Genomic DNA, 17,397 nt, shown 5'->3' with positions numbered 1-17,397 from the left:
TTTCTGAAAGCACAGGGGTCATTACTGTGAACACTTGTCTTTAGGCTAATGTAATAATGATGAAGGAATGAGATCAATCAATCAGACGGAGTCCCCAGGAGATTGCAAGGATTTTCTGTTCTGGAAAAGCTTAAATTGGAGGAGACACCAGGCAGATCCATGGGGAAGTGGCGTGCGAGAAGATTGGAGCTGCTGAGCCGCCCTGCTCACGAGGGCACTCAGTGAAAGCCTGGATGCTGCTGAGGTCTCTGTCCAAGCCACAGAAGTGGGAAAACAGCAGGGTAGGAAAGAGAGAAGAGTCTAGTGAGAAGTGTGAGGTGGTGGAAGGGGGGCGTCCGGCTAGCGCTGCCTGGCATCCGGCTAGCACTGTCTGGCATCCGGCTAGTGCTGTCGGGCAGACTGGCAGAACATGGGTCTGGAAGGAGATGGAAGATGGGAGCCGAACTATAGCAAGCATAGTGAGATCCAAGGGATTGGAGGCCGTCAGGGACAGCAGACATGGGGAGAAGCAGCCAGTGCCCTAAAGGGAGCCGTGGGGAAGGGCGACTGCACAGCAGGCCTTTGCCTCTGCCCACACTGGGCACTTGAGCGTATCCTGTTGGTGCTCAGCGACCAAGGCGGTGCTGTGGGTGAGGCTCGAGTGAGAGCTGTGGAACCAAGAGCGAGATTTAAACTCGTGAAGGACTGAGGTGCTCGTGTGTCATCAAAGGGTGCTGAGGGCAGAGAAGAGGCCGTCTTGGATAAGTAGGGCGGTCTCTGGGTGCCTGGAGGAAAGGGAAAGTCATCCAGAGTGCGGTGAGGAAAGAGGAAGTTGAGCCCTGAGGACCCCGCTGGTTTGTGAGGGGTGGAGCAGAGAGGTCACAGAGTGACAGCCTTAGTCAGTGCAAGTGAGCAAGCCCTGGGGGCCTGCGGAGTGGAGAGGAAGTGGACAGGGCAGACTAGGGTCCCCAGGTAACCGCGCTCTCCATCCTCTGGCCATGCTGCCCAGCCCTGGATAGGGATCGTGGTGCTGCAGAGGGCTTTCTGCACATACGGCCACCTCAGAAGTGTGCCACCCCCTTGGGAGATGTGGAAACCAGAGCTTGGAGAAGTCCGTCCATTGCCTAAGTGTCACATCAGCCCTCGCATTGCAATCTTGTCTGACCCTGGGCTGCCTCAGAAACCCCACACAGGGAAAGAGTCTCAAGGGAGACATCCAGACTTGTAAAGGCACAGAGCAAATGGCTTCCCTTCCGTTCTGGCCCGGAAGTCCTAAAGTAGTTGAGAGGCAAGGTGGAAGCCCTGTGGATCTGTGGGCAAGGGGGAAATGGCAGGCGAAGAAGAGTGGGTAATAATAATAGTGGGGCTAATGTGAAAGAGAGTCAGAATGTGTAGGTGTAGCAGGTAAGAATCCACGCAGAGCAAGGCTTAGAGGTCACGGACACACTCATGGACGCTACTGACCAAGTTTCAAGTTTCCTGTTTTGCCCAGTCAGATCTTAACGCAGAAATAAAACTTCAGTCAAGCGCAGACAACTCTGGACCAACTCTCCTTGTGCATTAACGTTTGTTCTTTGTCCATTTACGTGGACAGTTGAAGTGGGACTTATTTGATTTCTTTAAGTTATCGTCATGATTTTTAAATAGATAATAAGTGCCTCACCTGCCTTTGCAGCCTTGTCTCCTGCCCCACTGCCCACAGCCCCGGATCCTGCTTCTTCTCCTGGACCACCTGCAGTGCACTCAGCCTGCCACCCCAAGGCCTTTGCCTGGGCTCTGCCTTTGGCCTGGGGTGCCCTTCTGCAGCACTGGCTCTCAGAACGCTTCTCGTCCCTCAAGGCCTGCCTCTTCCCCTGTAAAACTGGCCCTGGGGTCCGGAGGCAGGCTTTGTCCTTGCCTCTCTGGTCCCGCAGCGAAGCAGGAGACCTTTTGTGCAGTATATCTTGCTCCTCCAAATTATATATTTAGCTGTTTTTATTTCTTCCTTGTACACTAAGTTCCTTACTAGAGGATATTCTTACAGCACTTTAAGGTTAATAAAATGCTTATCCCAAACTATGTGGAGAGAGTAGAAGTGATATTTTCTTCATCCATATAACCTCACAATGTCTAAACTTCTGGAGGAAAAACAAGCACAGTCCAGTGCATGGCCTGTTTACGTGAGTCCACCCACGAAATACCATTCAACTCCTAAAGTGCCTGCCCCATTACGTTGAAATATAGAAGACACATGGCTAGAGCCACTGAAGAAGGAAGGCTGGATGGGGGCTCTGGGAGCAGCTGGCAGAGTTTTGTCTCCATGTTTAAGATGCACAGTTGTGGAGAAGCCACGAGGTGCCTCGCGCGCTCGTGCCAGGCAGAGGCGGTGTCTCTGGCTGTGTGCGCTCTGTGCACATCTGTCTTGGTTGATAAGAAACTGCGGTGTAACACAGGTCTTTATGTCGTTCCACACAAGGGTGAAAAAGTGGAAGGGCTGCAAGCGCAAGCCCTGTATCCTTGGAGAGCCAAAAAAGACAACCACTTAAATTTTAACAAAAATGATGTCATCACCGTTCTGGAACAGCAAGACATGTGGTGGTTTGGAGAAGTTCAAGGTCACAAGGGTTGGTTCCCCAAGTCTTACGTGAAACTCATTTCAGGGCCCGTCAGGAAAGCTTCAAGGTACTTTATTTATCTGCTTCTATTTGATGAAAAGCATATTAGAAATTGTTTTTGCTAGTTAAGATTCCTTGGTGGGAGCCGCAGGACGACTGTCCTCTAAAAAGTTAGAATGTGTGTGTGAAAGACAGAAAGGGAGCCTGTTCTCATGAGCCATAGCTTTCTTCTGCATGTCATGCTGTGCACTGACCTGTCTAAGAATCCCTGAGCTGATTGGGATATGACTCTTTATGCTTAGTACCCAGTGCTGAAGACATGCAAATACTTAAGATCAAGGCATTGGGGGTCAGTGGAGAAATGTGGCATAGAACCCACAAGGTTGTTACTGTTTATTCCAACACGTAAGGGTGTCAGAACCAGCTGGGAGTTCTAGGGGGACACCGCTAACAGAAACACCCCATGACATCTGCTAGTCAGTGCTGAAGAGACTGGCATTGAGCTTGTGTCCAACACAGTAGGAGAAGCAGCGGTGTGGGCTTGTGTGTCCTGTGTAGTGCGTGGGATAAGCAGCGGTGTGGGCTTGTGTGTCCTGTGTAGTGCGTGGGAGAAGCAGCGGTGTGGGCTTGTGTGTCCTGTGTAGTCAGGGGAGAAGCAGCAGTGTGGGCTTGTGTGTCCTGTGTAGTCAGGGGAGAAGCAGCGGTGTGGGCTTGTGTGTCCTGTGTAGTGCGTGGGAGAAGCAGCGGTGTGGGCTTGTGTGTCCTGTGTAGTCAGGGGAGAAGCAGCGGTGTGGGCTTGTGTGTCCTGTGTAGTCAGGGGAGAAGCAGCGGTGTGGGCTTGTGTGTCCTGTGTTGTCAGGGGAGAAGCAGCGGTGTGGGCTTGTGTGTCCTGTGTAGTCAGGGGAGAAGCAGCGGTGTGGGCTTGTGTGTCCTGTGTAGTCAGGGGAGAAGAAGCGGTGTGGGCTTGTGTGTCCTGTGTAGTCAGGGGAGAAGCAGCGGTGTGGGCTTGTGTGTCCTGTGTTGTCAGGGGAGAAGCAGCGGTGTGGGCTTGTGTGTCCTGTGTAGTCAGGGGAGAAGCAGCGGTGTGGGCTTGTGTGTCCTGTGTAGTCAGGGGAGAAGAAGCGGTGTGGGCTTGTGTGTCCTGTGTAGTCAGGGGAGAAGCAGCAGTGTGGGCTTGTGTGTCCTGTGTAGTCGGGGGAGAAGCAGCAGTGTGGGCTTGTGTGTCCTGTGTAGTGCGTGGGAGAAGCAGCGGTGTGGGCTTGTGTGTCCTGTGTAGTGCGTGGGAGAAGCAGCGGTGTGGGCTTGTGTGTCCTGTGTAGTCGGGGGAGTAGTGTGGTCGCTCATGCCTCTAGCGCCCTCATTGTGCCCTAGCCCCGTTACTGCTGACTGCTACAGCTGTGGTTTTTCACAGCTTTAAAAGAGAAAAGCAGTGTTGTTTGGCGCTCTCAGGTGAGATTTTAAAATGTTCTTTCCTTCCCTTCTTACAGCATTGATACTGGCCCTACAGAAAGTCCTGCTAGCCTAAAGAGAGTGGCTTCCCCAGCAGCCAAGCCCGCTGTTCCTGGAGAAGGTGAGGCCCTGGGCGTGTTAAGCTCCATAGGAGGCTGAGCACATTATGGCAGTGGCCATCCAAAACTGGATTCTCTAACTATGCCTGGCAGTGAGGGAAGCCCACTGCACTAAGGGTCGAGTCCTGAGCATGTGTCAATCACGGCCTTGCTTCCCCATGTAGCCCTTTTGTCTGACCTGCGTGGATAATTGTATCGCTTTAAACTGACTGCACATTCCACGGAAGCTCTCAGAACACCGTGAGTGTCATGGGTACAGCCAGCAGAGGCAGATCGCTTCTCTGTGCTGTGTGAATGACCAAGCCGGATTAGTTAGGCCTGAAACATTGGTTTTCAGTGTTTACTACACAAATAATTAATTGCTTTTCCCTCTGATCTTTGTTATGGCATAGTCTAGATATTATATGCCAGGCTGTAGAAAGAGGCATTATTTTAAAGTTTTTAAAATGACCCAGATCTATATAATTGAGGCCTCACCGGTCTTCTCCACGCTCACTGCAGTCATTACTTGGTACCCACTGACCGGACCACCTGAGCTAAGTGTTTGTGTGACAGTGAGCAGGCTCCGTAGTTAGAGATGTCAGCGGAGGTGTGTGGTGATCTCCTCACCAGTGTCTGGAATTCATATGTAACAATAGAATGTGCTTCATGCGCTGTGGCGAAGTTGCGTTCCTTAGAAACTTGGCCAGTGGAAAATCGAGTTCTTGGAATAACTGCTTCAGTGGAGGCAGCACAAATGGTTACCGCTAGTTCTGACTCTCAGGAACACTACTACAGTCTTAAGACTTCTTAAAATAATTGCTTAGTTTATAGGCATAGTTACAAAACTTCTTCACTACTAAAAAATTCCAACATTTTCCACATAACTATTATTATTTTTTATTTTTATATGACTGTATTATTATGTTAACTCTATTAAGATAATCATCTTTGTGCATTCATACTTTCTAAATAATTATTTTAGCACTATTAGAAAAAGGCAAAAATCTTTTTCGATATAGCACGCCTTCAGCCTAATTAAAAGCAAATTTTACCTCTTCCTCAAAACAAAACAACAACAGCAAAATCTTGTGTGTTATCTGTCAACAGGTCTTACTAGAGGGGAAATTCATATTTTGGCTCTCTCAGAGTAATTATGTAATCTCAGTCATGCCTCAACTTCATCTGTGAAGCGGGCATGATAATCACCCTTTTCAGGGGAAAGTATAGCAGGGATTATGAGGTAAAATGTATACAGCTTTTAGAATGAAAGCCAGTCAATGCCTGCCCCTTTTCTGTTTGCCTCGTGTCCTTGCTTCCTGGAGAGGCAGTTAGAGCAGTAAGTGTTCTCATCCAACAGCAGTGTGGAAGGACAGAGACTGTAGCAAGAAGTAGGGTCACAGGGGACCCTCACTCACTCTTCCAGTCAGGCAGCAGAGCAGGGGCAGTTCCCACCTAGGTGCTGGCTGTCTGGGCATTAGAAAAGCCGGGAGAGCTTGCTGGCCTCGTGGAAGGAGAGCTTATAGGAGCACACTGGCAGTGGAAATTCTGAGAAAGGCTACTTACAGATTAATGAGCCTCTTGTTAATAATACATTAAACATCATCTCATTTAAACTGTAGATTTCAATTATCCATTTGGATAGGTCAAAGTAGTGGCTTGGAACTGGCCTATACCCATCTCTTTAGTGTCTCCTGAAAGGGGAGACTGCTGGGAGCCCCCTGAGTACTCTCATGGACTCTGGCTTCCCACAGCCTTGTGCAGGATGGGGCGGGGCATGCAAACCCTCTTAGTCCTTGCAGGCCCCTTATGTTTTACAGCATTGCGCTCAGCTAGTGGTCCCACTTCTGAGTTTCCTAAACATTTTGAAAGATACTCCACAATTTTAAATGGATTTAAAGGAGGTGATTTATATATTGGATAATCTGGGAAAGATACAGAATGCCCAGAATCCTGTCAGAAGTGGCCAGATGGGAGTGAGCGGTGAACAGGAGCAGACATGACCGTCAGTGTCCAGAACACTGAGAAATCATATGTGCGAGAGTGAAAGGAGAATGCCCTGTTAGAGCTGCCATTCCCGCGGGGGTGCTATGGTTTCTCAGTGTTAACGGTGGAGCTTCACGTTACCAGGGAAGCTGGGTGACTGTGGTCAGCTGTGGATCTAGCAGTCCGTGCTGGCTCAAGCACAAGTCACCGGTCCTCTGAGGGAGATCTTTGTGGTTAAAGATGCCCGTTTAGCTCAGACCCTAGTGGTTTGGTTCTGTGCACTTCAGTTTTCATTAGGACAAAGTGTTCACGTTAGTCGGGGAGGAGCTGGCAAGAGGGCTCAGCAGGTAAAGTGCTCGCAGCCGTGCCTGACAGCCAGAGTGTGATCCCAACTCTACAGTAGAGGGGAGACCCGACTGCTGACCCTGCCATCTGACCTCCAGATGAGCCACAAACAATAAATGTGAAATTGGCCAGTGGAGATCTCTATACCAACGTTCCAGCTGCTAGCCAACCTTGCACTCTGCTTTGAAGGGTATTGACTTATGTAAGATATGTTACAATGTAACAGTACAGGCTGTCCTGAGCGTAAGCTTTATGAAAAACTTGATTTTTATACTACTTTTTAAAAATGTGTAATAAAGGCCTAGGACAAAGTGGATAAAACGTAGAGATAAGAAATATGTACCTCTTTCTTCTGTACTTACTGACTAGAATGACTTTGTCCTGAGCCTCAGGGTCAGTTCAAAGCAAAGCAGAGTTCTTAGAGTTACAGGGAGACATTCCCATGGATTGCACCTCTCCAGCTGGAGTCCCTAGAGAACACCAGCTCTTACTCCTCCAGACGAAACCACATGAGGAGTAATTGCTAACAAGCTTGTTAGAAATGACTGGCTATTTCCTTGGGTTAGGGAGATGTTACTTGTGTCATCAATCCCCGCACCTGCTTATACAGCTCGAGTGACAAGCAGATGTCCAGCCGTAACCAGTGCCTACTGTGTAACTCTTAAACAGTCCCTGACCATTTATATACACGGCAATATATGTCTCAGACATTCACTCGGGTATTTAAATAGCGAAAGGCGTATCATTTGATTGATATAAAGGGTGAAGTGTATCTGAAAGTCTGAAATACAGATATTTGCACACCAAGAGCCTGCATGTGAGCACGCCCTACCCTGTACATAGCACAAAGTAGGCAATCAATGTTAGCTAAAGCTAAATGAGAAACATTTTTTATTTAAAGAGGTGATGTATGTAAATAGATCATAGATCATTCTTGATGCTCAGTCAGGAGATGTGCAGTGCCTTTGGTTTGTGTTCCTGCGGCTGGATACTCACAGAGGTTCCTCTCTGCCTACACTCATGTGTATGGGCAGTGGGGGAGTGGAGCCCAGGAATGGCACAGCCCTGTGTTTTAATCTGTGGCTAGTGTTTCTTGAATGGATCTCACCCTGACTTCCTGAATCATAAGTTTGCTTTTGCAAAGCTGTCTGGGATGTCTTTAAACAATCAAGCTCTCTCCGTATCTCAATATTTCTCCAGAATTTATTGCCATGTACACTTACGAGAGTTCTGAGCAAGGAGATTTAACCTTTCAGCAAGGGGATGTGATTTTGGTTACCAAGAAAGATGGTGACTGGTGGACGGGCACGGTGGGCGACAAGTCCGGAGTCTTCCCTTCTAACTATGTGAGGCTTAAAGATTCAGAGGTAAACCCACATTAACTGTTTCCTCTCCCTCTCTCTGTGTGGTGGTTCTCTTGGCGGGGAGTTGATGCTTGACCGTGGAACACTGTTGGGTTCTGCTGAGTTCTGGATTGCTATGGTAACTGAAGTGTCTGACTGTGCCCTTTGGTACCGTGAAGCAAGCTCTGGCTTCCTCCATGCACAACTCTGGGGTTAAGTGGGACTGCACCAGGGGCTCTCTTCATCGCTCTGTTCCAGTGTGCAGAGTTGGCGGGGTTCCTTCCTGTAACCAGTTTATGATCGCTTGATTAGCTCTCCATGGCCGTTAGCTTTTAGATGCGCACAGCTGCCCTCGGCTGTAAATGAAGGTGTTCTGGTTCTGCTCTGTGCTTTGTCTCACAGTACAAAGACATTAAGTTCCAAGAGATTGGTACGTTTGGGGCAATGCCACTATCCTTAGATATCTGATTGCATAGGATGTGGTCTTGAGTTGGTGCAAACTCAATGAAATGGTTGGGGTTGGAGGGTTTTATAGTGGCCAAGTTCAAGTTAAGGGATTTTCATGGTATGATTATAGCCTTTTAATAGACCCTAGCAACAAGCCAGCAGGAATGAACCTTGGGTTTTTTAAGGACAGTAAATCCGTAGCTGTTTTCTTTTACCCTTTACATCTCCTCAGCACTGAGAGAAACTGGCAGGGCCTGTGGAGCTGCATCACTGAGAATATTGCTTATTGCGGTGGAAAAGGCACTCGCTGTCGCTTAAATGCCAGGCAGGGAGTGCGCACCAGCTTCTTCTCTAGGCCCTTGTGCTCCTAGTGGCTTTGGTGAGGAGGGGCCCGGCGACTTCTGCGGTACACTTGCCACTGGCCTTTCCACCCCAGGAACAATTCTCTGTGCTTTAAAACTGAGTTACAATGCTTGCTGCTGTGGTACGAGAGCAGCTTGCTAACTCCTGGGCGTTTGTAAGTCTGCCCGCCCTCAGGGAACTCCGCAGAAAGAAGCCAGGGAGAAGTCATGTTCCCGTGTCAGACAGCTGGCCTGTGGACTCCCCAGACCTAGAAGGGGAAATCCAACACTTCTCTGGGCCGGCAAGTTGGCCTTAGACTATGCAGCTGGTATTTCAGGGGTAGGACGCTCCAGTTCCTGCCATGAGACACAAAAACTCTCAAGTGAGGTCACCTTTTGGAACAGGTGGAATACAAAAAGCCATTTGGTTTGCATCTAAACTTATTTTTAATTTATTCATCGACATTTTACTGAAGTTTCCTGTATATGTAGGTAGGTAGGTAGATAGGTAGGTAGATAGATAGATAGATAGATAGATAGATAGATAGATAGATAGATAGATAGATAGAGATAGGTGTATACAAAGATAGTCTTGATACATATTAAAGTAACATAAGAAAAATAAGCTGTTATACTGAAAAATGTAAAGGCTGTTTCTTACATTATATTTTAATAAATCACAGCTTTCTGTCTAAAAGCATCTGAAGCCCTTAAACAGGAACAGCCTGTGCTGACTTTGAAAGGCCAGCTGACCTGTGAGGAGTTTCCGCCACCATCGTCAGTTATTAAAATATTGGCTATGGGATAACTACCAGTTAAGATTTTTAGATCAAATATATTCAAATGGCAATAAAAATACAAAGTTTTGTGTGAGAGCAAAGCTTCCTACAAACTTAAAAGGAAACAGTATACTCTGGTGGGGACACCAGGCTGGGCCCGTGGGCTGAGGAGCTGCCCTTCAGTCCCTTCCTCCCTGCAGCTTCTCCGAGGGAAGATGCTGGAGCCACCTGACATGTGACTGGGCAGTGTCTGTTGCTTTCCTCTGCGTGTGGAACATGGGGAATTATTATAAACCCACGTACGGGAAGTAACTGAGTCTTTCATTGCTATTCTTTTTTTTTTTTTTTTTTTTTGGTTTTTCAAGACAGGGTTTCTCTGTGGTTTTGGAGCCTGTCCTGGAACTAGCTCTGTAGACCAGGCTGGTCTCGAATTCACAGAGATCCGCCTGCCTCTGCCTCCCAAGTGCTGGGATTAAAGGCGTGCACCACCACCGCCCGGCTGCTATTCTTTTTTTTTTTTTTTTTTTTTTTTGGTTTGCTATTCTTTATTTGATATTTAGGCCATAAAATTAGCAAGAAAATTGATAGTTTATAATTGTTCTCATTAATTAAAGCTCACTAGTTAGAATAAAAATTCATTTCAAACTGTTCCTCTTCAGTGGTTATTTTATTTCAGTGGCCAGAAATATAGCAGCATTTGATAAAATGTTGGCATAATGCACATTTTTATCTTTACAGTGACTGCCTTGGTTTATTAAATCCTTTGCTTTATTTCCATTGAAATGCTTAATTTACTACAAGGGTAGGCACTCAAGGGGGAGCATTAATTGACAATAAAGCACTTTGTCACACAGATTAGATTCTGGCCCCTGTCCTGGCTCTCATGGTCTCTACTGGCTGACTCAGCTGGGTTAAAGTTCCATGGCTATCCGGGAGGAATTCAACCCCAGAGAGTTTCTGGAACACTCAGTAGTTGGGAAAAAACATGGTTTGCTTCTACAATTGTGCTTCCAGCATAGAGAGAGAAATGTCGGTGCTCAGACAGTGTGAAATTGGGTAGAAACACCATGCAGGAGAGCAGTGAGGGGGAAGGGTGGGATCCCTCCTCCCGATGCTGGTTCAGTCCTTAAATCCTAGTGTGAATAGAGTGAGAGAGCATCAGTGCTTTCATGTGCTGAGTCTGGGTGGGGGCTCTGGTGTCTGCAGGAGCCTCCTGTCTAGCCATGCGGAGGTGCCCGGATCCAGGGCGTGCCTGTGCCATGTGTAGCCTGACCCTGTGCCTCCAGGCCTGCAGGACTACATGTTTGCTCTGTCACAGGGTAAAGGCCACCTGTGTGCACTGTCCCCCGATACACATGCTTCCATGCTCCCCCCAAGTGAAAAGAGGGACTTAAGGGCTCTAGTGGGGTTGTGTTGTTAATCATTTTTTTAAGTTGTGCAATCACCTCTTCAGCATGCAAATGAGACCTTCTGCTCTGTTTTAAGGGCTCTGGAACTGCTGGGAAAACAGGGAGTTTAGGAAAAAAACCTGGTAAGTTACAAACCCCAATGCCTGTGTTTCAGCGTCAATGAATGCACTTGGTAGTAGTTCCCAGCCTTGTTTACTGCAGCCAGAAGTCTAAGTAGAGGTGAAGGAACCTCCCCTGACAGTGTGTGGGTGGACCCTCCCCTGCTAATTAGTGCCCGTGGCTGTGAAGTGGGGAGTGGCAGGAAGCCATCAGACTGCAGGGTCAGCTGCCTGGGGCATCATCTTGCTGAGTTTGGAAAGTGGATGCCCACGAAGCCCCGGTGGCACCAGCAGTGGTGAGCAGAGTTGCAGCAGACAGCGCCACATGGTGGGTTTCATCCATTTAGCATCAGGTGCTTTCCCCTGGCAAACATTGAAGGTACAAAATGAAAGGCACACCTCAGAAGCTAGATTTGTAGTTTATTTAAGCAAAATCACATGTTCTATTAATAGTGGAATGAAAGGGAAGGAAGCAGCTGTGAAATGGCATGGCTGGTCTGGCCCGTCTTCCCAGCCAAGGTCACTGGCGCTATTTTGCTGTCATATCCTTAGGAAATTATAGGTCTGAATGGGCACTGCTGTGCTAGAGGAGCTACAAGCTCAGCTCCTGTTGGGCTCACATAGTCAGAGCACATAGCTGAATCTGCTCTTTCTGGGAACTGTCTACACTTTCAACATCTGTCCAGTATTTCATACAGTGCTCAGGTGGGCCTCGCTCTACCCTGACACTAGCAAGCTGCTTGGGGATATCGGCTCTTCAGCATGCTAGGGCAGATCTCTGGCCCGTATGCCAGGTCCTTTGAGGAGCAGAGACAGCTGGTGCCAAATAGGACGCTAATTGGGACTGTCTCCAAATGAAAAACTTGGAAATCTAGAGCTCGTCCTTGGCATGCCGGAGGAGTGTCCTCACCCCACAGACTCTCCGTTCAAGCTCTTGGTTGGAGCCAGACTAGCCATGAGCTGGGCCCCAGGCCTTTTGCCTTCCTGGGTTTTCTGAAGTTCTGAGCAGTCCCTCCCACTGTGGTGGCCAGCCTCAGATTGCAGGACAGAGTAATAGGACTTGTTAAAGGGTCAGGATCTTATTCCTGCACTGGACACAGAGGAACAGTAGATGTTGGAGCTTGGGGCCTCTCCCACCCCTCTCCTTCTGACTTTCTGTGTTTCATTACTCCTTCCTGCCATGCTTTCTGTCCTTTGGGTTCGCTGAGATGAGGGTGAGTGCAGAAGAGTAAACAGTTTGTTCCATATCACTTCCGCGTGCAGGGAGCTGCAGCCTCTGTCTCAGCTGTGGTCCTGCCGGGAGTGTTCTCATAGGACCTTTAAGATTCGGGAAACCAGAGAACATTTGCATGCTTTATTTCTATACAGAATTACTATCTTTGATTAAGTTCTCATGACTCTGTTCTTCTTGTAACTTGGAATAAGAAGAAGTTAAACTAATGGCTCTGTGATTCAAACCATAAATGCATGGATAGCTCCTAGAATATGAGCCATGGCTGATTTGACTTGTGTTGGACAGTCCTAAGCCATGTGTAAGTGAGCTACAGCCAGGTTCCTGAGGAAAATCAAATTTCCCCTACTAGTGTCCAACCAGAGGGAAACTTCCTTGAGATTCACAGAGCTGGGGGAAGCAGTCACCTGGCCCTTCATGGGGGTTCATAATAACTGTGGAATTTGACAGGTAGCATCGACAGGCAGGATGGAACTTCATGGCAGGGAGCTGGTGAGTCAGGAGATGTAAGGGGCCCACGGAAGCCTGAGCTGAATGGAGAGGTGTGTTTGCACTGTCTTCCAGGAGAGGCCAAGATGCGGGTGCCTCTGGTCCTGGGAGATGGCTGTGTCGTCCTAGGAATTCCTTCCCCCACTCTGACAACACGCTACAACATTTGATCTTGTTTTTCAGAAATTGCCCAGGTTATTGCTTCCTACACTGCTACTGGACCCGAACAGCTCACCCTGGCTCCTGGCCAGCTGATTTTGATCCGGAAAAAGAACCCAGGCGGATGGTGGGAAGGAGAGCTGCAGGTTAGTGTCTCTATTTATGTAAAAATCTCCGCCCAGGCGCAAATTTGCAAAGTCTCAAGGAACAGTTATTTCACTGCAAAATACAAAGAGTGTCATTGTCTGGCCCTGCACCTGTCGAGGGCCTCCTGTGTCTCCTGTGTCTGGTTCTCAGAGCGGGGCATGCATCGAGACATCCTCGTGTGTCCTTCTGGAACACAGAAGTAGTGTTTTGTTAGAAGCGGTTTACCACGTGCCAACATGGCGGGCGTCCTTCCACACAGACCACATCCGTCCATCACGTTTTCCGTGCCCGTGTGTATCGAAATCGCGTTACTCATTTCACCGTTCCAGACACCTCCTTTAACTCTCACTTCAAGACACAGATATTGTAGAAGGGTTATTGTTGTGTATCACGGTAGACAGTAGGATGGTCATAGGATACCACACTGCTTGTTGTTTGAAAGCGTACAATGGTAACACAGTTGAGAACTGGGGTACTATCTAGTCAGGTGATTAAATGGCCGTCACCAGTGGGGACAAATGGTCGATATTCATGTAAGATCACAGCATCCATTCTGTGTCAACAGAATCACACCAACTGAGTCTAATCCTGAGCAAACAGGTAAGTAGACAGTGAAGGATATTGAACTAAATAGCACAGGGAAGGACTGCACGCTTCAAAACATCAACGACTAAACCTATAGAAAGAGATAGTGACAATATCAGAGTCTCCCCCAGACTCTGTATGAAAGGAAGCCAGGGGAGGGGTGCAGAGGCCGGGCTAGATTAAATTACTACAGCATTGCTGACTTTCCTAAATCACAGTTAGTCTACAGCTCAGTTTTTTCTACTGTGGTTCATTTTTTTAAACACATGCCTGAAATTTTGATTTTGAAATATGGATATTACATATTGAAATGTGTTAGATTAAAGAACCATGGTTTGGGAACTAAAGAAATGACTCTGATTAAGACCTGAAATAAGTTTCTGGTACCCACATCAGGCAGCTAACAGCCTATAGTTTTAGCTCCAGGAGATCTGATGACCTCTTCTGGCCTATTTGGGTACACATACACACACACACACACACACTACAAATAGATTTTTTTTTAAGAACTGTGATGTGAGAACCTGATAGTCAGCTGGTTCAGGAACAAATGACAAGAGAGAGGGTGAGGAGGCTAGAAGGGATGGGGCTAGAAGACACACAGATACCGAGGTAGAGAGGACCCACAGATGGTGGGACAGCTGGGGTAGGCATTAGCGGGGGTCCTCGTAAACAGTGCAGGCTCGTTCTGTGCTGCACCATTATCTCCTCGTTATCAGGAGTTAAGTGTGCTCCACTATTACTAGTGAACATGAGACTGGACTCTCCTTGTGTTTCAAACCTCTGGGAACCCTGGAGCCACCATACACGCATGTCCGCACATAGGAGCTGGAGCCACCATACACGCATGTCCGCACATAAGAGCTGGAGCCACCATACACGCATGTCCGCACATAAGAGCTGGAGCCACCATACACGCATGTCCGCACATAAGAGCTGGAGCCACCATACACGCATGTCCGCACATAAGAGCTGGAACCACCATACACGCATGTCTGCACATAGGAGCAGGTGCGCATAAGAGCTGGAACCACCATACACGCATGTCCTCACATAGGAGCAGATGACATAAGAGCTGGCCTGCTGGCCTGCTGGCCTGCTGGCCCTTACACAGGAAATGCCTCACTCCCACCCGCCATCTTCTTCTCACTCAGTGAACACCAGTCTGGGACTGCAGGCTCCACCTGGCTTCGTTCCATTGGCATTCCTCCCTTCATGAAGGAGAGTGTGGGCCACAGCTCACCACATAGGCACTCCTTAGTGGCCTGCAAAGGGCTGAGTGCCCAGCAGCTGTCCAGTTAGTATACAAGGGAGGCATACAGTGTTTCTCCTTAGTCTAGCACTAGGGCTGCATAACACAGGAGGCCCCACTTGTGACCTGGTCATTTATACCAGCGCCCTTGTGAGAACCCAGTGTCCCTATAGAATGAGCCTGTAATAACTCTGCCATCGTGAACTCTGCCGTTGTGATGTGCCCGCAGTCTGCTTATCGCATTAGTCAGTTTTCGTGTGGCTCTGAGCAGGATGGTGTGACAGACAGATAAGTCTGAGACAGGAGGCTGGGTGTTGACCATGGAGCACAGAGGACTGGGTGGGGTGGTGAGCGTCCTTGGGGAGGAGAAGGGCTGGCTGCAGCTCCCCAGCCATGCTTCTCTGCTCACAGCTGTGTCCAGGCCCTTCCCAGTGAGGAAGGAGGACCCATACTGTGCTGAGCTGGACATAGGAGGAAAGAACTGCTCTCGGCCTGAAGCAAAGCCATAGTCTGTAGCGTGACTGACGGTAGGCTTACACAGGGAGCTGTCTGGTGGGCAGCCAGAGATCCTGGCAAGGAGCAGCATACTTGTTGAGGAATCCAACCCTGGCTCCCAGAAATCCATTCTGCTTGCTGTGAGAAGTAGGGAGCTGCAGTGTTTCTTGCTCTTTCATTGTAGACAGTGTCTCACTGTGGAGCCTTGGCTGGCCTGGAGCTCACCATATAGACCAGCCGGCCCGTGCCTCCCAAGTGTACACTACCACTCCCAGCTTCGACTTGCTTTTGAGTCAGGGTCTCGCTGTGTAGCCCAGGCTGGACTCAGACTTGCAAGTTTCCTGTTCCTGCCTCAGATGCTAGGATTGCAGGCTTGTGCCCCCAGTCCTGGCTCCCATTCTGCTCAGTCCAGCCAGCCATCCCTGTGCATCTGTGTCTTGACTGCCACCTGCCTCTGGTCCATGCGTTCTCCTGCTCAGAGCACTGTCATGACTCCTGCCTCTTTCTTCACCATCCCTGTGGACCTGCCTCTTCTTCCCTTTGCAGCAGCATGCCCACCCTGTCTCATCTGACACTTTGTCTGGGACAGCCACACCCCCGGGCCTTGAGCCCTTCCCATGGGCCTCTGGTTCCTCAAGGGCTAACCATTCCTCACTTACTCCAAAGGGCTCCTAGAACCAGTAGCACCGCACTCTCCTCCGACCATGTCTCAGGTGGACACCAGTCAGTAGTAGTCAGTACTGGGCTGTGACTTAGACTCACGCTTGTTTATGTTTCCACACTCGGATTGTCTCTGGCTCGACTCCTTAAGAAGCGTGTATTTTAGTTTAGCCCTCACACCACACACAACACACATCAACACAGTGTTAAATAGCATTGGCCCTCACAGGAAAGTAGGAGGCTTACTGTGTGTCCAGGAATGTCCCTTACGGAGACTCTCAGCATGGACACGCAGCAGAGAATGGGAAGGAGTTCAGTTCCTGCCCCTGTAAAGCTAGGGGTGGGGCAGAAGAGTCTGGGAGCCATGCAGCAATCTACAGCCCTTAGAGCGGGAGTAGCTAAGCAGACACAGCGCGCTTCAGCAGATTCACCATGCAGAGCGAGGGCAGTCTACAGCCATTAGAGCGGGAGTGGCGAAGCACACAGCGCGCTTCAGCAGATTCACCATGCAGAGCGAGGCAGTCCTGGAGTCAAGGACATGACTCCTATCTGACCAACCAAATCTTGGCTGTGCGCTAAAGCTAACCCAGCCTCTCCTCCTGAATGACCCGGTGAGGGGGGTTGAGGTGTGAGGTGGTATAGGTTTTATTTATCCATTTGGGGAATAGGTGCCACAGTCACGTATGTGTATGTGCCATGTGTGTGCTTGGTGTTCATGGAAGCCAGAAGAAAGTACCTGATCTCTTGAACTGGAATTGCAGACAGTGGTTAGTTGCCACAAGGGTGCTGGGAACTGAACCCAGGTCCTCAAGAAAGTAGCCAGTGCTCTTAACCGCTGAACTAAATCTTCTGCCCTGACAGGTGTGTGTGTGTGTGTTTGTCTGTGTGTGCAAGTGCACGTGCATTTGTGTGGTGCTCTTTCTCCTGACAGTAGGGATAGACAAGGATAGCCTCTCACGTCTTCACACCTCCACGTCTTCTGCCATTTCTGACACTGGAAAAATGCTCCATAGAGGGCTCTTGGGCCGACTCAGGCTGTGGAGTGCAGGAGAAGGGTGCCAGTCAGGAATGTGCGCGATGCTGGAAACTAAGACAGTGGGAAATCTTGCTGCCATCTGGGAGCCTGATGGTTTTTGAAACAGTGTCAAGTTGAATGCATGTGTTCTGTAGACGCTATGCGTTGTCTGACATCTACATGGAGAACTCAGGCGTGGTAGTGAGTCTGTAGCCCTGGGACTGTCGTGTCTCTTTTCAAGCTCAATTTAGGCATCTCAAAGTCAAGAATAACAACACTGTAGCCTCAGGAGCTGTCCTGTAGACCAAGGCATCTGATGCCCAGGTCTTCTTGAACACTCATGACATTAATCAGAAAGTCTGTATTACCTGATGTAGCAGTAGATTGCTAACTAGTTTTCTATCCTATTAAAAATAATTTTAGCTTTGTGTGTGTGAGTATTGCCTAAATATATGTCTGTGCACCGCTTGTGTGCCTGGTGCCCATGGAGAACTGG

The 17,397-nt window shown here is 48.8% G+C and overlaps 1 protein-coding gene across 3 annotated transcripts in view; it reads left to right on the top strand.

The window, feature by feature from the left end:
• The window catches only part of Itsn1 (intersectin 1), a 184,744-nt gene that overhangs the window by 116,329 nt on the left and 51,018 nt on the right, over nucleotides 1–17,397 (top strand). For 2 of the 3 annotated variants that reach the window (XM_057765117.1, XM_057765119.1), the window contains exons 22-26: nucleotides 2,435–2,640; nucleotides 4,061–4,143; nucleotides 7,652–7,818; nucleotides 10,847–10,892; nucleotides 12,772–12,893. In XM_057765117.1, coding sequence (XP_057621100.1) covers nucleotides 2,435–2,640; nucleotides 4,061–4,143; nucleotides 7,652–7,818; nucleotides 10,847–10,892; nucleotides 12,772–12,893 — 624 coding nt within the window. The remainder of the gene's footprint in view (nucleotides 1–2,434; nucleotides 2,641–4,060; nucleotides 4,144–7,651; nucleotides 7,819–10,846; nucleotides 10,893–12,771; nucleotides 12,894–17,397) is intronic. The other variant, XM_057765118.1, reaches the window with a different exon arrangement.

Source organism: Chionomys nivalis, chromosome 3, assembly GCF_950005125.1.
Source record: "Chionomys nivalis chromosome 3, mChiNiv1.1, whole genome shotgun sequence".
NCBI classification, from domain to species: Eukaryota; Metazoa; Chordata; class Mammalia; order Rodentia; family Cricetidae; genus Chionomys; species Chionomys nivalis.
The sequence above is the reverse complement of the archived record's forward strand: the minus strand, read 5'-3'. Positions and strand labels throughout refer to the sequence as shown.